The sequence below is a fragment of the Mobula birostris genome, chromosome 6, assembly GCF_030028105.1.
Source record: "Mobula birostris isolate sMobBir1 chromosome 6, sMobBir1.hap1, whole genome shotgun sequence".
Classification (NCBI taxonomy): domain Eukaryota; kingdom Metazoa; phylum Chordata; class Chondrichthyes; order Myliobatiformes; family Myliobatidae; genus Mobula; species Mobula birostris.
The window spans coordinates 120607590-120629442 of NC_092375.1; the positions used below are offsets into that span (position 1 = coordinate 120607590).

Sequence of the window (21853 nt, forward strand, 5' to 3'; positions counted from 1 at the left end):
AGGACAGGCCTTCGGTCTCCAGGCGTCAGGCTTTAAGATTTGTCTTCCAGACATCTCATCATCTTTCGTGCTTTGATCTAGCTATCGACACACAGACTAACTGATAATGGTACCTCAAACTTCAGACTCAACTCCAGGCTCACCGACTGACTGGTTCTTGTGCCTCATGCTTGCAGGAACATCCAATCCTGGGACCCACAAATCTGGGACTGCCAGACATTCACGGATGTCTTTCGTAACCCATCCACATTGCTGGCCTTCGAGCAAAGAGCAGAGGCCCAGACTCTGAATGTCCTTTGTCCGCATGGCTGGACTTCAAATGCAGAGCTGGGGCCTGGACTCCAGATGTTCCTCATCACCCATCTACATCACTGGACTTCAAGTGCCTAGCAGAGGCCTGACATCCAACTAAGCCTAATCTGACTCTAACTCCCTCTCATCCCTGTTTCTAAACCCTAACCTGACTCCTAACTCCCCTTTCTGCCCCCAAAACCATTACTACAAACTTAAAGAACAACAGTCTGAGCCACTATTTCAATGGAGACTGCAGCTTGGTGCAATCTTGACTAGAAACAGGTCATTGTATAAACAGTGACTACAGAAAGTAATAAGTATTCCCAGCACTTTTTGTTTCTGTTTCAGATTTCCAGCACAGCTATTATTGCTTTTATTAAGAAACTGTTCTTGTTTCAGAGTCTCACCTTTCCATATCTCTGAAAACTCCTTAGAGCTATCTTTGACATCTATAATCTAGTTCTAAACCCAAGAGATTATGCAGATGCTGGAAATCTTGAACAACGCACACAAAATGCTGGAGGAATTCAGCACGACAGGTAACACCTATGGAGAGGGATAAACAATCAAGATTTTTGGCCAAGACTCTTTCATCAGAAATCTATATATACAGTGTAGGGGCTGTACATAAATTGGGTATTTTTAACCTGGAAAGGACATAGTCAGGACCAATTGCAGTTATTGGTGTTGCCTTCAACTAAGTAGCATCAGAGCCTATGCCCACACATCGTGGCTGCAAGAAATGGGGCCTAGACAAAAGAATGAACATAAGTTAGTAGGAGCAGTTGGTCACCCACCTGCCGTCTCTTCAATATGATCATGGATGATTCATCCCAACCTCAATTCTTCCCTCTGTGCCTGATTCCTATGGCCATTAATCCGTCAATTTTTCAAAAGCTTTTCTACTTCCATTTTAAATACCTTTGGCTTCTACAACTCTCTGAGATAGGGAATTCCAGAGATTCACTGTTCTCTTTAAGAAGAAATGCCCATACAGGTCAGCTTAAAATAACCAGTTTTGAAACTGTAGAAGTAAAAGTAGACATAGGAGCAGAATTAGGCAAATCAGCTTATCGAGTCTGCTCTGCCATTCAATCCTGGCTGATTTGCTTTCCCTCTCAGCCCCATCTTCCTGTCTCTTCCCGTAATTTATAACTTCATTACTAATCAAGAACCAGTCAGCTTCCACCTTAAATACACCCAGTGACTTGGCCAGATTCACCATCCTCTGGCTGAAGTAATTCCGCCTCATCTCTGTTCTAAATGGACGTCTCTCTTTTCTGAGGTAGTGTTCTCTGGTTCTGCCGGGACTGAAGGGCCTGAGTTTTAAGGAAAGCTGAATAGATTCAGACTTTATTCCCTGAAGTATAGAAGATTGAGGGGAGATTTAATAGAGGCAATCAAAATAGAGGGCTATAGATAGGATATGTGCAAGCAGACATTTTCCACTGATGTTGGGTGGGGCTGCGACTAGGGTCATGGGTTAAGAGTGAACGGAGAGATGTTTAAGGGGAACATGAGGGGAAACTTCTTCACTGAGAGGGTGGTGAGAGTGTGGAACGAGCTGCCAGCACAAGTGGTGCATGTGAGCTCAATTTCAACGTTAGGAGAAGTTTGGATAGCTACATGAATGGCAGGGGTATGGAGGGCTGTGGTTCTAGTGCAGATTGATGGGAGTAGGCAGTTTAATGGTTTAGCGTGGGCTAGATGGCCGAAGGGCCTGTTTCTGTGCAGTACTTTTCTATGATTCTAATGGAAACATGCTCTCCACATCTACTCTGTCTAGGCCTTTCAATATTCAGTAGATGTCAATGAAATCTTCCCTCATTCTTCTAAACTTCAGCAAGTACATGACCAGAACCATCAAACATTCCTCATATGTTAAACCTTCCATTTCCAAAATAGCTTTGGAAAGCCTCTTCTGTACCCTCTCAAATACCAGCACATTCTTCCTTACACATGGGGACCAAAACTGTTCACAGTCCCCCACTCTCAATGGAAAAAGCCTATCCACGTCAACTTTATCAATCCCCCTCATAATTTTAAACACCTCTATCAAGTCCCCTCTCTGTACTCTCTCAATTTTATTGACATCTTTTCTATAATTCGGTGACCAGAACTGAACACAATACTCCTCTGCAAACTTTCTGCTTTCTTGGCACTACCTGCCTCTCCACCCATCTTAATATCATCCACAAACTTGGCCACAAGGCCATCAATTCTGTCATCCAGATCATTAACATATATAGTGAAAAGTAGCAGACCCAACACTGACCCTGCTGAATACCACTAGTCACTGCAGCCAACACAACAAAAGCCCTCCTTATTCCCACCCTTTGCCTACTGCCAGTCAATCTTCTATCTGTGCTGCAATAGCATAAGTTCTTGTCTTGTTCAGCAGCCTCATATGTGGCAGCTTGTCAAAAGCCTTCTAAATATTCAAGTAAGCAGCATCCTTTCCTTCGTCAATATTGCATGTTACTTTCTCTAAGAATTCCAGCACATTTGTCAGGCAATATTTTGTCTTAATGAAACCATGCTGACTTCAGCCTCATTGTCTAACTAGCAACAGAATGCTTGTGGCACTCAGTGGGTCAGGCAGCATCTGCAGAGGGAAATGGACAGTCAAAGTTTTGGATTGAGTCTGAACCCAATACATCAGCTCTGCATTTTCCTCTATAGTCACTTCCTGATACTGGGTTCTTCCAGCAATTTGTGTGTTGTCCAGGTTCCAATACCTACGGTCTCCTGTGTCTCAACCTCTACCCTCTCATTGCCTCCGTACAATTTTGTATATCTGAATAAGGTCACTCGTAATCATTTTAAATTCCTGTGAATATGGACCAAACCTATTTAATTTCTCATCATAAAACCATCCTCTTATCCCAGGAATGAGTAGGCTGAATTCTTTTGGACTACCTCCAAAGCTAATTAAATCCATTCTTGAAGAAGGAGAACAAAACTGCACAAACAATATGGGTGTGGCCTCACATTGTAAAAAAACAAACCTTACCTACTTCTAAGCTACAACACCTTTGCAATAAAGGCCAATATGTGATTTGCTTTCTTCATACCTTGCTCAACCTGCCTGTTAACCTTTTGTGATTCATGCACAAGGACACCTAGATTCTTCATTCATTTGCATTCTCTTTCCTTTTAGATAATAATCTGCCTTTTGATTCCTCCTACCAAAGAGCATGGCTTCAACTCTGTTGCCCAGGTATTGCTCAGTCACTCAACCATTCTACGTCATGTGGCTGTTACAAAATCCTCATCACAACATGTCCTTCCACCATTTTTTGATTAGGATAATAAAAACTGACTATTGGAAACTAGGAATTAGAACTCTGACCCATGATTAATTGTACCTCAAGTTGATTCTGCTCAGACTAGCTATTGAATCTGGGTGTTCCCTGCCCTGCACTGTTGTTACATTCCACTCAAATCGACTAAATTGAGAATGAGAAGGTGACTGGTAGAACAAAAGGTGGGTGAGATCAGTAAAAGGAAAAAGAAATGCATCTTCTTGGAACAGGAGTAGACTTGGAGGCTGCTGCTTCTTCACTTGTGATTGCTCTAACTATTTTATTACAGCACAGGTATTAAAAACCATACAGTGATGTTCTTGTGTCCTTTTCTGTTTGTGCAGTGTTATAAATTAATAAATACCTTCACTGTTTTTCACTCATTTGATTTTAGACAATACTTGCAGGAAGAAAGCAGGAACAAAAAAGGCCATCAATTGGATTCCTCTGAGTGGGTCCTCCGCAGCATGAGATCTCATGTAATTACCAGCAACGTTTACTGTTATGTATTTCATACTAGACTGACAGAAGATGGGGTCACTTTTGGGAAAGTAAAAATTAGTCTTTGGATGCTCCAGACCAATACTTGATTGCCTGTCTGTGTGATGTGATCGGTGTGGGCACTAAACCTGGATTTTAGGAACACATTCTTTGGACATACTTAATTTGATACAACTATATCAGAATTGTTAAGACAGATTGACTAAAAGGTTTTAATGAGCATTTTAATAGAAGGAACAAAGATGGGGAAGTTTGGAAAAATAATTCCAGGGCTCGGAGCCTTGGAAGTTTTTAGCTCAGCTGCATAAACTCATAGGGTCATACAGGATGGAAGCTCGTTCTTCCACCCATCGTATCTCCCATCAACTCCACCCCACCCCTGTCCCATCCCACATACTTCCTCTTGCCAGCTTCTTATGATAGGATCCATTTACAAAAGCCAGTTAACTATCAACTTGCATGTCTTTGGCATGTGGGAAGGTGGCAGACCATCTGTTGGAAACCTATGTGGTCATAAGGTGAACATCCAGACTTCACAAAGACAGCACCCAAGGTCAGGTTTGGACTTTGGTCTCTGGAGCTTTGAGGCATCTTCAGTAACCATGCCACTTGACAATGACAATGATTAGAAAACCAGAATTAAAGCAGCCCAGATATTTTAAAAGGTTAAAAGTTGGAGGCAACTGAATCTCAGGGTTGTTTACAGTGACATAAATGTACTTCGATAATAAAATTTACTTTGAGTTGAGTAGCAAACAAAACAGTTGCAAATTGAGTGGCACAGTAACATAGCAATTAGCACAATTACTTACAGTGACGGCTGTAAGATCAGGGTTCAATTCTGCCGCTCTCTGTAAGGAGTTTGTATGGCCTCCCTGTGACTGCGTGGGTTTCCTCCCACATTCCAAAGACACGAGCGTTAGAGTTAGTGAGTTGTGGGTATGCTTTGTTGCTACTGGAAGCATGGTGACAATTGCGGGCTGCCCCAGCAATGACTCATGACTCACTTTGCTGTGTGTTTTGATGTGTTGATTTACATAAGACAAATAAAGGTAATCAATTTTGTTTAATTACTTGTGAAATGTAATTCCTCTGAAGTGAGGAAAATTTGAGTTTCCACAAAATGCAAAATGAGCCAACTAAACTTTGCAAAAAATAAAGGAAATGCCCTTTCTGATCACTTTTAATAGAAGCAGTTCGGTTTTGGCTTCCTTCTTTACTAACATGTCCTGCTTAACTAACAGGAGGTTCCACAGCAGCTGAATGGAAGTGACTGTGGGGTATTCGTCTGTAAATATGCTGATTACATTGCAAGAGATGAACAGATTACCTTTACCCAGGTAAGAAATTACTATTTTAAAACATCACATTTTCTGCTTATTAAGGCTCAGATGTTGGGGATCAGAGAGTAGTTCTGACTTGGTATTAGTGTTCAAGTCAGATAATGATAGAACATCATAGGTCCCCTTCCATTCACAATAACAAACTCTAGTAACCTAATCCACGTTATTCCAAGGAGATGACTCTTCTACTTACTACACCAGCTGTACTGTGGTCTTACTCAATGAGAATGATAAAGTCCTTTTGATTCCAGTAGGTACTAGGCTATATTCTTTGAAAAATGTCAAAAATTAAGATTTTTGGATCATTGGGCTCTTTTCCAGGGAAGGTGAGACCTGTACAGGAGGGACGGTTTGCAGCTGGACTGAAGGGAGACTAATATCCTAGTGAGAAGTTCATGCTGCACGGTGGGGTTTAATCTAGAGTTGCAGGGGAATGGGAACCAGAGTGCCAGAATAGTTGTGGAGACAGATGTTGGAAAGATCTGAGACAAAGTCAGGAATCAAAAGGTTGAGCATGGTGCGACTAGTGTCCTGAGCTGTGTATATTTCAATGCAAGAAGTATCGTAGGAAAGGCAGATGAGCTCAGGGCAAGGATCAACACTTGGCATAATGACATTGCAGCCATTAGTGAGACATGGTTGCAGGTGAGGCAGGACTGACAGCTTAATATTCTAGGGTTCCATTGTTTTAGATGTGACAGAGCAAGAGGGATTAAAGGAGGAGGGGTGGTGTTACTGGTCAAGGAAAATGTCATGACAGTGCTCCATCAGGACAGGCTGGAGAACTCGACTAGTGAGGTGTATTGGGTGGAACTGAGTAATAAGAAAGGTATGACCACATTAATGGGGCTATATTACAGACCACCCAACAGTCTGCGGGGTTTAGAGGCACAAATCTGTAAAGAGATTGCAGACTGTTGCAAGAAACATAACGTTGTTTTAGTAGGTGATTTTAACTTTCCACATGTTGACTGGGAATCCCATACTATAAAAGGACTTGAGTTTGTCAGATGTGTTCAGGAAACTTTCCTTCATCAGTATATAGAGGTCCCAATGAGATAGTGTACAATATTGGATTTGTATTAGGAAATGAGACAGGGCAGGTGACAGAAGTTTGTGTGGGGGGAACGTTTTGCATCCAGTGACAACAATGCCATTAGTTTCAACGTAAATATGGAAAAAGACAGTTCTAGTCCACAGATTGAGATTCTAAATTGGAGAAAGGCCAGTTTTGATGATATCAGAAGTGATCTGGCAAGTGTGGATTTGGGACAGGCTGTTTTCGGCAAAGGTGTACTTGGTAAGTGGGAGGCCTTCAATAACCAAATTTTCAAAGTACAAAGCTTGTATATGCCTGTCAGAATAAAAGGTAAAGATAACAAGTTTAGTGGAACCATGGTTTTCAAGAGTTTTGAGGCACTGGTTAAGAGAAAAAAGGAAGTGCATAGCAGGTACAGGCAAGTGGGAACAAATGAGGTGCTTATGAAATACAAGAGCTGCAAGAGAACACTTGAGAAAGAAATCAGGAAGGCTAAAAGACCGCATGAAGTTGTTCTAGCAGATAAGGTGAAGGAGAATCCTAAGGGATTCTACAGATATATCAAGAGTAAAAGTATTACAAGGGACAAAATTGACCCTCTGAAAGACCAGAATGGTATCCATGTGTGGAGCCAAAACCAGATGGGGGAGATCGTAAGTGAATTCTTTGCATCTGTATTTACTCAGGAGACAGGCACACAGACTTCAGAAGTGAGGCACAGCAGCATCAACTTCATGGACCCTGCACTGATTACATAGGGGGAGGTGTTTACTACCCTGAGGCTGATCAGTGTGGATAAATCCCCAGGGCCTGATAAGGTGTTCCTACATGAGGCAAGTGCAGAAACTGCAGGGGCCCAAGCAGAGATATTTAAATCATCCTTAGCAACAGGAGAGCGTGGCTTTGTGCATGGTAGGTCATGTCTAGCCAATCTTAGTGTTTTTTGAGGAAGTTGCCAGGAAAGTGGATGAAGGCAAGGCAGTGGATGTTGTCTACATGGACTTTAGTAAGGCATTTGACAAGGTCCCATATGGGAAGCTCATCAAGAAGGTTCAGTCACTCAGCATTCTGCATGAGGTGGTCAATTGCATTAGTGACTTTGTGGGAGAAACCAGAGAGTGGTAGTAGATGGTTGCCTCTCTGACTGGAGGCCCATGACTAGTGGTGTCCCACAGAGATCAATGCTTTTTTGTTTGTCATCTCTATCAATGATCTGAATGATAATGTGGTAAACTGGATCAGCAGATTTGTGGATGACACCAAGATTGGGGGTGTAGTGGACAGTGAAGAAGGCTATCATGACTTGCAGAGGGATCTGCATCGGCTCGAAAAATTGCAGATAGAATTTAATGCTGACAAGTGTGAGGTTTTGCACTTCAGTAGGACCAACGAAATGAACGGTAGGGCATTGAGGAGTGTGGTAGAACAAAGGGATCTGGGAATACAGGTCCATAATTTGTAGAAAGTGGTGGATAGAGTTGTAAAGAAAGCTTTTGGCACATTGGCCTTCATAAATCAATGTATTGAGTACGAGAGATGGGATGTTAAGCTGGAGTTGTAGATGTTGGTGAGATCTGACTTGGAGTATTCTGTGCAGTTTTGGTCACCTACCCACTGGAAAGATGTAAACAAGGTTAAAAGAGTGCAGTGAAAATTTACAAGGATGTTGCCGGGTCTGGAGGACCTGAGTTATAAGGAAAGGTTGAATAGGTTAGGACTGTATTCCTTAGAACGTAGAAGATTGAGAGAAGATTCAATAGAGGTATACAAAATTATGAGGGGTGTGGATAGAGTAAATACAAGCAGAGATTTTCCACTGAAGTTGGGTGGGACTATAACCCGAGGACATGTGTTAAGGGTGAAAAATGAGAAGTTTAAGGGGAACTTGAGGGGAAACTTTTTCACTCAGGGTCCTGAGAGTTTGGAATGAGCTGCTAGCACAAGTGGTGCATGCGAGCTTGATTTCAACATTTAAGAGAAGTTTGGATAGGTACATGGATAGTAGAGGTATGGAGGGCAGGTCGATGGGAGTCGGCGGTTTAAAGACTTCGGCATGGACTAGATGGGCCAAAGGGCCTGTTCCTATGCTCTATGACTCTGTTAAGGAAGCCAGCAAATAAAGCAGCTTTTCATCTAAGATCTGTACCTGCAGTGTACCCTGACATCACAAAAATAGGCTATTAAGTACATTAGGACTAAATAGGCTCCTTTGAGCAACAGTCCTATTCCTTAGCTCTTTCTCCAAGTCCCTCAATTTTTTATTTTCAGTTGTATAGCTACCCATCTTTGAAAATGACTAAAGAATCCGTCCTATCACTCTTTCTTTCCAAATATTAACTGCTCTTGCTTAACTGAATTTTTTCTCTCAACTTCTCTGCTTAACACCCTATAGCCATTAGAAAAGATGCGTAACTCCTATCAAAAAGATAGAAGCATTGGTTGGAAGGAAGGATCACCAATCTTGATTCTTAGCAGAAGAACAATAGAAAAAAACCAGTAGTCCAATGCATATAGCTAGACTAATTGAAGAAGTCCTAATGTGGCAGGTGTACAAATTAGAAACAAGAACAAGCAATTTGTTCTTTCAGACTGATCATAACTCTATATTAGAACCATTACTAAATTCTACCCTTCTCCCAGTACCCCCAAATGCCTTCCTCTGCTGTTACTGTTGTGCAAAAGAAAAGCATGGCCTTGTGCATCTGGGATAAGCTATATTAGTAAACTTCTACATCTCAGCCAAGTGTGTTACATGTGACATGAGTGTTTTTGATAAGGCAAAATGTCAAAGGCAATATCAAAAAACAATTTTAAGCAGAAGTGTATTTGTAAAGCCCAAGCAGAGAATGCAGAGATTCAGTGCTCTTAAGAAATTCATGTGCACCTCAGTTTCCAATGATTTTCTGCTGTAACTCTGCCCCCAAGTTCAAGGTACACCCAGAAAAGGGAAATATCTCCATAGATACCACATCTTGCTCTTTAGGCTCCTCTATGTTTCAATAAGATCTCCACCATCCACCTCATTCTTCTGAACTCCAAATCAAATGCTTCAGGTATTCATGATAGGACAATCGTCTTACCCCAAGAAATACCTTTGTGAATCTCATTTAGAATACCTCAATTAGTTAAAAGTATGTGTGTTGCATTCCTTTATTAATCTAAGTTGTGAGAATTCTTTAGTCTTGCTATTCTGGATTTATCCTTGCATTGTTTCTGCAGGGGAAAAAAAACTTGGCATTCATGGAGGGTGTAATTCTGTCATTAGATAGTACTGCAGTTTTGTGCTGCTAGGTTCAGGTTGTCACTGTATAGGTACAGTTGTAATAGATTTGGATCCATCAGTGTGTAACATTGAATTGTAGAGTAGCTGGGGATAGTAAATGCTTAATTAATCTGCACTTTGTATTAACTACTCCCGCTGTGTGTGTCCTGCATCTGCCTCTGAGGGGCCAGTTATTGGAATGTGCCAGTGGAGGAGGGAGGTATAAAGAGAATAGCTGCTCACTCTTCACAGGGAGGAGCACCGAGATTCTGAAATAAATTTACTACAGAGCTTTAACGTGTAGTGAGTTAATAATGATTTTTAGGTATTAGTATTTTTCAAAATCTGCTAAGTAAGTCTGCTGAAGCTTACTCATTGTTGGGTATTATTTCTAATTGTTAGCAACACACACAAATTGCTGGAGGAACTCAGCAGGCCAGGCAACGTCTATGGAAGAGAGGGAACAGTCAACATTTTGAGCCGAGACCCTTCACCAGTGAACTACTTACTCTTTTCCATAGATGCTGCCTGGCCTGCTGAATTCCTCCAGCAATTTATGCGTTGCTTTGGATTGCTAGCATCTGCAGATCATGCTTGTGATTTCAAATTGTTAAATCATTTACTTTGGAGTTTTTTTTTCTACTTCTTCCAGCATGATATTCCCTACTTCAGGATGAAAATGGTTTGGGAGATCCTCCACAAAAAGCTATTGTGACTCTTAGGGAGCTGACAGGCATAAAGAAGTAATATTCTGTGTTCCCTCTGCTGGCTCTGCATGGCTGAAATAAGCCAAATACTGGCCTCTTCTGGGAACCTGGAGAGGCTGTAACCACCATGGTAGTGTTACCCTTTTCCTGCTTTGAGAATTTCAGGATGTGGAGATAGCAAAAGTAAGTATGAACTAGACATTCAGCTCAGCTCTTATTGTTCAAAAAGCTGAACCTGGTGTGATTACTGACTTCTGGGCAAATGTGTGGTAGAAAACTCCTGCCCCTCTAATTCACCCAACAGCAATAAGAAGAATGTTATAAGGACTTCTCCTGCCCTTACAAAACAGTATGTGTAGGTTGTGATGCAAGATGTTAATGCAGTCAGCGAAGGAATCTTCCTTTTTTTGCCACACCTGAAGCAACAGTGTTGCTGTGGTATATTCCTTCTGATGCTACAACTGTGGAATCCTATAGACTTGTAAATCCTTTGGATACAGTTCCATTGTGTTGTGTTGAAACTGAGATTTATAACTGTATTTAATAAAGTTAAATTCTGACCTTGTATTATCCTTCAGTTGTGTTGATTTTGTACTGTTGTGTGTGTATGTGTACACAAGCTCATCCAAACTCTGCTATTCGTATTCATACTCACTCCACACCTTCTCTGTCCTTCATCGGCAATGAACTGCAATGGCACTTTGAGTGTAATTTAATCTAGTTCCCTCCCCCTCTCGACACCATCTCATGTTTGATGCCAGTGATTTGAGCAGACCCTAGGGATCGAGGTAGATTTTCTTCCACTTTGCTTCTATGAGATTTGAGGTGGTTGATAAGGCCAATGCAGAAACCATAGGCCCTGCCTTTGGTGGGACAGGTGTGTGATTTGGAAGGTGGCATTTTTCTTCTACCTTTTTATACTGGGTTTTTTGTATTTCTCTGACAAATGAATTCTAGGTTCCCACGCAATCCCAAATCCTCCTCCTCCATTTTGAGTGGTTGTGGCCTACTCTCATTGTTGTAAAGTACTCTTGACATCTTGGGACATGGTGAAAAGCTATATTAATGGAGTTCTGTGTTTCACCCTTCGTACTGTGATCGTCCTTCAGCTCTACAACACCACCACCGCTCCCCACTTTCACTTGGTCCTCCAGTCTTGCATTATGTTCCTCCTTTATTTCATGGCATCATTGACAGCATAAAATACTCTCATATTATTCTATCCTGACACCTCCTTCCTCTTCCCTTGCTTTAAGATTCGTCTCAAATCTCTGATTAGTTTTTTTGTTTACCTGTCATAATGTATCCAAAGATAGTTTGGTGTGGTAATGTGCTTCAAAATACTTAGGCGAAGTGCATTTGATATGCTACTCAGGAATTTAGATCCACCAATACTATTAAATTGCACAGTTATCAAGTCAAACATTACAACCATGTGAATTTGAGACAACAATAAAGGCTAAAAATTATGTTATGGAAGATAGTATCTGAGGGATGAAGACAATTATCAACCTTTTCAATTCAAACAACTTCAGTTCTCTATTCATCTTAGTTTGTTATGAACATTAACAAGATGCCAACACAATCAGTACAAGTTGTTGGCTTTCATCTGAAAATACATTGCTCTTCACATGGTGACAATACACTCAATTCAAAGTTCAGAGTAGATTTATTATCACTATACACAAATCTTAGATTCATTTTCTTGTGGGCATTCACAGTAAATCCAAGAACCACAATAGAATCAATGAAACACAGCTCCCTACGTTGACTTCTCTAACTTCCGTTGATGCCCCTCCTCCCCTTCGTATCCCATCCTTTATTTTTTTTAATTTTTTTCCCCTTTTTTCTCTTTTTTCGCTCTGTCCCCCTCACTATAACTCCTTGCCTGCTCTCCATCCTCTGGGCTCCCCTCCCCCTTTCTTTCTCCCTAGGCTTCCCATCCCATGATCCTTTCCCTTCTCCAGCCTTGTATCCCTTTTGTCAATCAACTGTCCAGCTCTTGGCTCCATCCTTCCCCCTCCTGTCTTCTCCTATCATTTTGGATCTCTCCCTCCCCCTCCCATTTTCAAATCTCTTACTCTCTCTTCTTTCAGTTAGTCCTGACGAAGGGTCTCAGCCTGAAACGTCAACTGTACCTCTTCCTATAGATGCTACCTGGCCTGCTGCGTCCACCAGCATTTTTTGTGTGTGTGGCTTGAATTTCCAGCATCTGCAGATTTGCTCGTGTTTGCGTCCCAATAGGATGGGGCCACTTTGTTAGGTACACCTACTCATCAACGCAAATATCTATTCAGCTAATTAGGTGGCATCAATTCAATGCATAAAAGTATGTAGGCATGATCAAGAGGTTCAGTTGGTATTCAGACCAAACATCAGAATAGGGAAGAAATATGATCTAAGTGGCTTTGACCATGAAATGATTGTTGGTGCCAGACGAAGTAGTTTGAGTATCTCAGAAACTACTGATATCCTGGGATTTTCACGCACAACAGTCTAGATTTTACAGAGAATGGTGCAAAAAACATCCAGTGAGTAGCAGTTCTGTGGACGAAAACACTTTGTTAATGAGAGAGGTCAGAGGAGAATGGCCATACTGGTTCAAGTTGACAAGACTCAGACAGCCACTCATTACAACAGTGTTTTGCAGAAGAGTATTTCTGAATGCACCATATGTTGAACCTTGAAGTGGATGGACTACAACAGCAGTGGCAGACCACACCAGGTTGAAAGGTATTCCTAACAAAAGTGTACATTGCTGCAACATTGGAAATAAAATAACTTGTACATTTTACACTAGATTCAACTGAAATACTCTGAAGCACTTCAACATTGAAATCCTATGGAGTTATCCATTGGATCATTTACCCCAGCATCAGTCAGTAGTACAGACACAAATTCTCAACGGACTGCTCCTGAAACACCAATGTCTGATGTCAAGATGGAAGAAAAACAGGTAGAGGAAGAAACTGTGGAACTAAAACAAGAAATTAAACGAGAACTATATTAAATGTAATTTTTGTGTACATATTTATTTTCAGTTTATATTTTTATTGGTAACTTTAAACTACATAATTTTAACCTCATATTATTCATGAAATAATTATATCTTTAAATTAGATTTTATTTCATTAAGACTACCTTCCATGCTCTCTCACCTCTGACGATTTTCATATTATCTACAATTTTTTTTATTGAGTTGCAGTGTGTAATAGGCCCCTCAAGCCATGCCACCCAGCAATCCCCCAGTTTAATCCTTGCCTAATCATGGGACAATATACAATGACCATTTAACCCAGACCACTGGTACATTATTGCATTGTGCTAACAGCTACGCTACCATGCTGCCCTGGTCCCCCTCAAGTCAGGATGCTGAAACTAACACATTAAGACTGAGGAACTGATGGTCCATATAAGGAAGGGAAGTCAGGAGAACGTTCGCCAATCCTCTATTGGGAGGTTACTGGTAGAAAGAGTGAGCAACTTTTAAGTTTTTGGGGGTCAACATCTGTCCAGGACACACAACACATTGACGCATTTTCTCTCTTGGGGTTTGAAGACATTTGGTATGTCACCAGAGACTCACAAATTTCTACAGATATACTGTGGAGAGCAATCTCACTGATTGCATCATAACCTAACACTGAGATTCCAATGCAGAAAGTTGTAGACTTAGCCAGTTTCATCATGGACACAACCCTTCCCACCTTTCAGGTTATCTCTGAGAGGCAGTGCCTCAAAAAGGCAACATGCATCATTAAGGATCCCCACTATCCAGGATAAGCCCTTTTCTTATTACTACCATCAGAAAGGAGGTACAGGAGCTTGATGACCTATACTCAACAATTCAGAAACAGCTTCTTCCCTTCGGCCATCAGATTTCTGAATGATCCACAAACCCAGAACACCACTTCATTTATTCCTTTTATCCACTCTGGGTTTATTTTGTGTTCATAGTAATTTTATATCTTGCATTGTACTGATGCCATAAAACAATTAATTTCATTTCATGTAAGACCATAATAAATCTGAATCCAAACTTTGTGATGAAGACAGCGTTTGGCACTGTAAAGTGTCTGGTTGAACTTCCAGTGATACAGAATGAGCTTTCATTCAGGAGGTACAATGCCTATAAGAAGTATTCACCCACCCAAACCCCCACCCCAGAAGTTTTCATGTTTTATTGTTTTACAACATTGAATCACAGTGGATTTAATTTGGCTTTTTTGACACTGATCAACAGACAGACTTTTTCATGTCAAACAGATCTCTACAAAGTGATCTAAATTAATTATAAACATAAAACACAAAATAATTGATAGCATAAGTATTCACCCCTTTTTATATGACACATCAAATCATCGCTGGTGCAGCCAGTTGGTTTTGGAAGTCACATAATTAGTTAAATGGAGATCTGTTTTTGGAGACTTGTGTGCAGTCAAGGTGGTTCAATGGATTGTAGTAAAAATACACAGATATCTGGAAGGTCCAACTGCTGGTGAGTCAGTATCCTGGCAAAAACTACACCATGAAGACAAAAGAAAGTTCCATGCAACTCTGCGAAAAGGTTATTGAAAAGCACAGGTCAGGAGATGGGTTCAAGAAAATTTCCAAGTCACTGAATATCCCTTGGAGTACAGTTAAATCAATCATCAAAGAATATGGCACAGCTGTAAATCTGCCTAGAGCAGGTCATCCTCAAAAACTGAGTGACCGTGCAAGAAGGGGTCTAGTGAGGGAGGCCACCAAGAGACTTATGACAACTCTGGAGGAGTTACGAGCTTCAGTGGCTGAGATGGGAGAGACTGGGCATACAACAACTGTTGCCTGGGTGCTTCAGCAGTCGCAGCTTTATTGGGGAGTGGCAAAGAGAATGCCACTGTTGAAAAAAAAACTCGTGAAATCTCAGCTAGAGTTTGCCAGAAGGCATGTAGGAGACTCTGAAGGCAGCTGGAAGAAGGTCCTATGGTCTGATGAAACAAAAACTGAGCTTTTTGGCCATCAGACTAAACGCTATGTTTGGCATAAGCCAAACACCACACATCATCAAAAACACACCATCCATACTGTGAATTATTGTGGTGGCTGCATCATGCTGTGGGGATGCTTCACTGTAGCAGGGCCCAAAATGTTTGTGAAGGTAGAGGGTAAAATGAAAGCAGCAAAATACAGGGAAATCCTGGAGGAAAACTTGATGCAGTCTGCAACTTGGGAGAAGATTTGTTTTCCAGCAAGACAATAGCCCCAAGCATAATCCAAAGCTACACAGGAATGGCTTAAAAACAAAAATAATGTTTAATGACTGGCTAAGTCAGAGTCAAGACCTCAATCCAATTGAGAATTTGTGGCTGGACTTCAAAAAGACCATTCACTCACAATCCCCATGCAATCTGACAGAGCTTGAGCAGTTTTGTAAAGTAGAATGGAGAAAATTGCAGTGTTCAGATGTGCAAAGCTGATAGAGATCTATCCACACAGACTCAAGGCTGTCATTGCTGCCAAAGGTGCATTTACTAAGTACTGACTTGAAGGAGTGAAAACTTGTGCATTCAAGTATCTTGTGTGTAATTGTAATGAATTTGGATCACGTAGTAGAGATCTGTTTTCACTTTGATATGAAAGAGTGTTTTTCTGTTGATTAGTATCAAAAGGCCAAATTAAATCCACCATGATTCAATGTTGTAAAGCTATAAAACATGAAAACTTCCAATGGGGGTGAATACTTTTTATAGGCACCGTATGTATAGCAAACGGAGTTTAATTCAGATGACTATGTGGTGTCACATTTTAGCAAGATAAATGAAAGTAGGACATTCACAGTCAATGGTAGGGCCCTGAGGAATGTTGTAGAACAGAGGGACCTAGGAGTACGTGCACCCTGGTTCCCTGAAAGTGGTATCACAAGTAGACAGGGTGATTGACATGCTAGCTTTCTTTAGCCAGAACACTCGGTATAGGAGATGGAATGTTATTTTGCATCTATACAAGCTGGAAAGTGTACAGAAAAGATTTAATAGGGTGTTGCCAGAATTCAAGGGTCTGAGTTACAGAGACAGTTTGAGCAGGCTAGGACTTCATTCATTGGGGTGTGGGGAGAATGAGGAGTGACCTTTATATAAGTGTATAAAATCATGAGGGTCAAAGATAGGATGAATACATAGTCTTTTCTTTCGGGGTTGGGAAATCAAGAACTAGAGAGCATAGGTTTAAGGTAAGATGGGTGAGATTTAATGACAGACAACTTTTTCACCCAGATGGTGGTTAATATATGGAAAGAGCTGCCAGAGTAAGTGACTGAAGCAGTACAATAAAGCCATTTGAAAAGACACTTGGACAGGTACATGGTTAGGAAAGGTTTAGAGGGATATGGGTCAACTGCAGGCAAATGGGCCAAGCTGAGGTAGGAATCCTGGTGGTCATGGAAGGCTGACGGACCCGTTTCTGTGTGTATAATTCATGATGTCGTGGATCTCACAAGTCTTGCATTTATAAGTTTCCAGATTGGTCACTGTTTGCTACCTTGTCCAACTCAGGAATTTCTGCTTTATGATTAGGTGGCTTATTTGACCCAGAGTGCATTAAAAAGGTGTAAGGTGCCTTAATGAGATGATCGCCGGAATGAAGAAGTTAGCTAACCTTTCCATCCCTGGAAACTCTGTGTGTGGATGTCACCAAGAACATAACTGAGGTATGATTATGACTCTGTATATCAGAGTTTTGCCCACACATGGTCCCGTTATGAGGTATCAAAGGATCCCTTAGACCTGTGTTCTATCAATCCTCAGCCAGTCAGACGTTATCCTGCCTTGGAGGTATGTTGTTGTTATTCTATTATTGCAAGATCAATATACAGCAAGTCCCTAATTAGCTACATGTGAAAACTTACAAGAAGCCTTATTTTATCACAAGGTGGTGTCAGATTATGATGTTTAAAACCAACATTTTTTTCAGAAGTCAGGAAAAAGGCGCAGAACTTGTTGCTTCACAGTCGTTTCATTAAGCATTGATAGAACCAAGGGAAATTGAAATAGGCAGTGATAGAGGTCTGCTAAGCAAAGAGAAAGACAAAAGAACTGAGTAACTAACATGGCGCCCAAGATGGAACATTCAAATTCATAGATAAGAGTTAACCAATTGGATAGCCGTTATTCAAATAATGTAGTACCAAGATAAACTTCCAGAATCATCCCAGTATTATACCTATATAGCCACTAGGGGACAAATGAACTTCTGCATATCCCTACCATGTCCACTAGGAAGCATAGTAAGCAGTTACGTGTATATAAGTAATTACATACAATACAAACAGATAGTTAATTGTTAAAATGCAAAGCCAATATCAATTATACCGTTCGATCCAACAGTGGTTCAATGTCAGCTTCAGAAAGGGATGGGCAACAAAAACTATAATATATAAAAGAATAATTATTAAGTTACTGAAGTAGTAGCCATAGGTCTGGACTGTTGATGTGGAAATGCGTGTTCAAATCTTACCATGGCACTTGTAGAATTTAAATTCAATCGTATTGATTTATTATTATAACATGTACTGAGATACGCTGAAAAGCTCTGGTTTTGAATGCCATTTAGATCATTCCATACATAATTACACTGAGGTAGTAAAAAGAAAACAAAAACACAGAATATTGTGTTGCAATTAGAGGAAGTGTAGTGCAGAGACAAAAGATCATGACAAAGTAGATTGGGAGATGAAGAGTTCTTCTTTTAGCGTATGAGAGTCCATTCAAGAAACTGATAACAGGATAGAAGCTGTCCTTGCTATGTGCTCTCAAGCATTTGTATCTTCCACCCAAAAGGAGAAGGAAGAAGGCAGAATGTACGGCATTGGGAAGGCTCCTTGAGTAAGTTGGTTGTTTTCACAAGGCAGCAAGAAATGTAGATGGAGTCAATGAAGTGAAGGTGGGTCTACATGACAGACTGGCCTATGTCCATAACTATCCGCAATTCTTGTGTTCTTGGGCACAACGATACCAGTGATATAGCCAGACAGGATGCTTTCTGTAGTGCATCTGAAAAATTTGGGGGAGATCAAATGGAACATGCAGATTTCTATAGGACCATAAGACATTGGAGCAGGATTGGGCATTCGGCCCATCTGCTCTGCCATTCTATCATGGCTAATTTATTGTCCTGCATTCTCCCCATAGCCTTTGATGCCCTTATTAATCAAGCCTCCACTTTAAGTATACACAATGACTTGACCTCCATGGCAGTTGGTACCAATGAATTCACCACACTTTGGCTTAAGAAATTCCTCCTCATCTCTAAAGGGACGTCCTTTTATTCTGCACTGTGTTCTCTGGTTCTAGGCTCCCCCATTATGGGAAACATCCTCTATATGTTCACTCTATATAGGCATTTCAATATTCAATAGATTTCATTGAGACCCCCCTCCAATGCTTCTAAACACCAGCAAATACAGACCCAGAGCCATCAAATGCTTAACCCTCTCCAATGCCAGCACATCCTTTCTTAGATAAAAGGCCAAAATCTGCTCATAATACTCCATCTGCATTCTGACCAATACTTTATAAAGTCTCAGCATTACATCCTTGCTTTTATATTCTAGTCCTCTTGAAGTGAATGCTAACATTGCATTTCCTTATTTACCACCAACTCAACCTGCAAGTTAACCTTTTATCGATCCTGCACAAGGACTCCAAAGTTCCTTTGCACCTCTGATTTCTGAATTTGTTCCGTTTAGAAAATAGTCTATACCTTTGTTCCTTCCGCCAAAGTTCATGACTGTACACTTCCCTACACTATATTCTATCTATCACTTATTTGTCTATTCTCCTAATCTGTCCAATTCCTTCTGCAGACTCCCTGTTTCCTCAACATTACCTGCCCTTCCATCTATCTTTATATCATTCGCAAACTTGGCCACAAGCCATCAAATCTGCCACCCAAATTATTGGCATATAATGTGAAAAGAAACAGTCCCAACACAAAACTCTTCGGAATACCTCTAGTTACCAACAGCCAACCAGAAAAGGGTCTTTTTATTCCCATGCTTTGCCTCCTGTCAGTCAGCTAATCTTCTATCCATTTGTATCTTTCCTGTAATACCATGGGCTCTCCTCTTGTTTAGCAGCCTCGTGGGTGGCACTTTGTCAAAGGCCTACTGAAAATCCACGTAAGCAACATCAACTGACTCTCCTTTGTCTCTCCCACCTACTATTTGCTCAAAGAATTCCAACAGGTTTGTCAAGCAGGATTTTCCCTTCTGGAAACCATACTGACATCAGCTTATTTTATCATGTGCCTCCTGGTAGCTTGAAACCTCATCCTTAATCATGGACTCCACCATCTTACTGAAGTTAGGCTAACTTGCCTATCATTTCCTGTCTTTTGCCTCCCTCCCTTCTTAAAGAGCGGAGTGACATTTGCAATTTTCCAGTTCTCCAGAACCATTCCAGAACCTAGTGACTCTTGAAAGATCACTACTAAATTCTTCCACAATCTCTTCAGCTACCTCTTTCAACACCCTGGGGTGTAGTCTATTTAATCCAGGTGACTCATCTACTTTCAGACCTTTCAGCTTCCCAAGCACCTTCTCCTCATTAAAGCAACTAAAATGAAAGCAAGGGAGTTGGGAATATCAGTCTCACTGTGTTTTTTACTTTAAATGAGGCTTATCACATGTTGACGTCACGACATATACCATTAATGTACTTTTACATATAACCCACAATGAGTTATGTAAACAACAAAGAATGCTTAATCAAACAATAAATTCACAATATTACTCAAACATTACTGGAATATTAAACACATGACACTTCTCCTTGCTTAGCTAGAAACTCCAACAATATAAATGCATCTCAACTCTCTGCACACTATACTATATAGATATCCAACTATGTAACAACTATGTAGATATCCACAGCATAGAAAATTCTAAATTGTCCCATTCAGGCCTAAAGATTCAATGGCTGTGGAAGATTTTTTACTATTGTGGTATAATATCTTTCCTGACAAGGGAGATCACACTGCTTGGTAGCTGAGACTTGTGGCTGTGAAGACAATCTCGGGTTCTGAGGTTTCCTCCATGATGGTTGTAGGAGTTAACTCTGAGACTGCAGGAAGTGGTTCCGACAGCCCTTGGGATCTACTTCAATCCTTACTTCTCTCCCGGTCCCAGCTTCTTTCTCTCCCTTTATCCCACTCTTTCTCATGTTCCTGCTTTCTTTCACACCTTTCTCTCTCTCACATGTTCTTTCTCTCTATCTTTTCTCTCCTTTTCAACTTCTTGTCTTTCTTTTTCTCACCTTCCTTTATGCTCTTGCATTTCCATAACACTTTTGTGATCCTCTTTCTTTTCCTTTTTCTTCTTTCTAGTTTGTGCACCTTGATCTTGGGAAGGTGCATTTAGATCACTGGAGTATTCTCTTATTAATCCTTCCATTGCTCCCTTTACCATCTGATCTCTCTTGGTTTCTTCATCCACAACATTATGAGGAATCCTCTGTTTTTGTATCTCCATTGATTCCTTTCTGTTTGGCCTTCCAGTCACCCAGCTGGGCTTTGGTCTTTGCATCTACCTGTACAAGCAGCTTTTAGTCTCCTACTTGAAGTTCATGCAATAACCTTAATGCACGCAGAGTAGATTCTGGTTCTTCATATAAACTCACATAAACTGAATGTTCAGAACTTTCCTGAAGCTCTTTGACTCTCTTCCAGCTTTAAAACCAAGCCACATTTTGCAAGTAACTGCCTGGTTAATATATCAGAGGCTTTCACGGATATGTATCCTACAAAAACTTCTGTAGTTGGACCACTGTTTCATCACTTTCACGCTTCCCCGAGCAGTGTCGTCCTTCCTGGGTCCAACGTGCTTTCCAACCAGAGGCACAGAGCTAGGCACCAGCACACGTTTGCTCTCTGTTGGACAACAATTCATGGTGTACAGCACAGAGACAGTTGTGGCAACTTCCAGTAACAAGTTTTTCACTTACAGTTAACTCTATTACAAGGGATGTGGCATGCAAATGGTGGATGGATCTCCAATCAAGTTGTAGTTGTCTCAGCCAATCACATTCCCACAATGCTGACCCTCCTGTTTTTACCCCATACATGCCCAATGTGACTTGTTGGTTGTTGTATTTCACTGTTACGAATGTCATTCCCACAGGAGTTATCTTTTCCTCCAGTTTAAGTTCTTAGTTGGATATCTGCAGGTTTCAGTTCAGTATCTTTGAAATTCTGTTCAAACTCATTTTGTGGAATGACTGAAACAGCCGAGCCAGTGTCCAATTCCATTTAAATTAATTTGCCATTCACTTCTGGTGTAAGCCATATTGATTGTCTCTTGTTCATTTTCATGTTGTAAATCTCAAGGTTACTCAGTCCTGTGTCACTCTCATCACTATCAGATTTTT

General features: G+C 40.9%; 1 protein-coding gene across 2 annotated transcripts in view; it reads left to right on the forward strand.

Moving 5' to 3' along the window:
- Positions 1–11018, forward strand: part of LOC140199331 (sentrin-specific protease 2-like) — an 86044-nt gene extending 75026 nt beyond the window's left edge. For both annotated transcript variants that reach the window (XM_072261187.1, XM_072261188.1), the window contains 3 exons: positions 3994–4078; positions 5345–5440; positions 10397–11018. In XM_072261187.1, the coding sequence (XP_072117288.1) occupies positions 3994–4078; positions 5345–5440; positions 10397–10459 (244 nt within the window). In that variant the 3' untranslated portion in view covers positions 10460–11018. The remainder of the gene's footprint in view (positions 1–3993; positions 4079–5344; positions 5441–10396) is intronic.
- The last annotated feature ends 10835 nt before the right edge of the window (positions 11019–21853 follow it).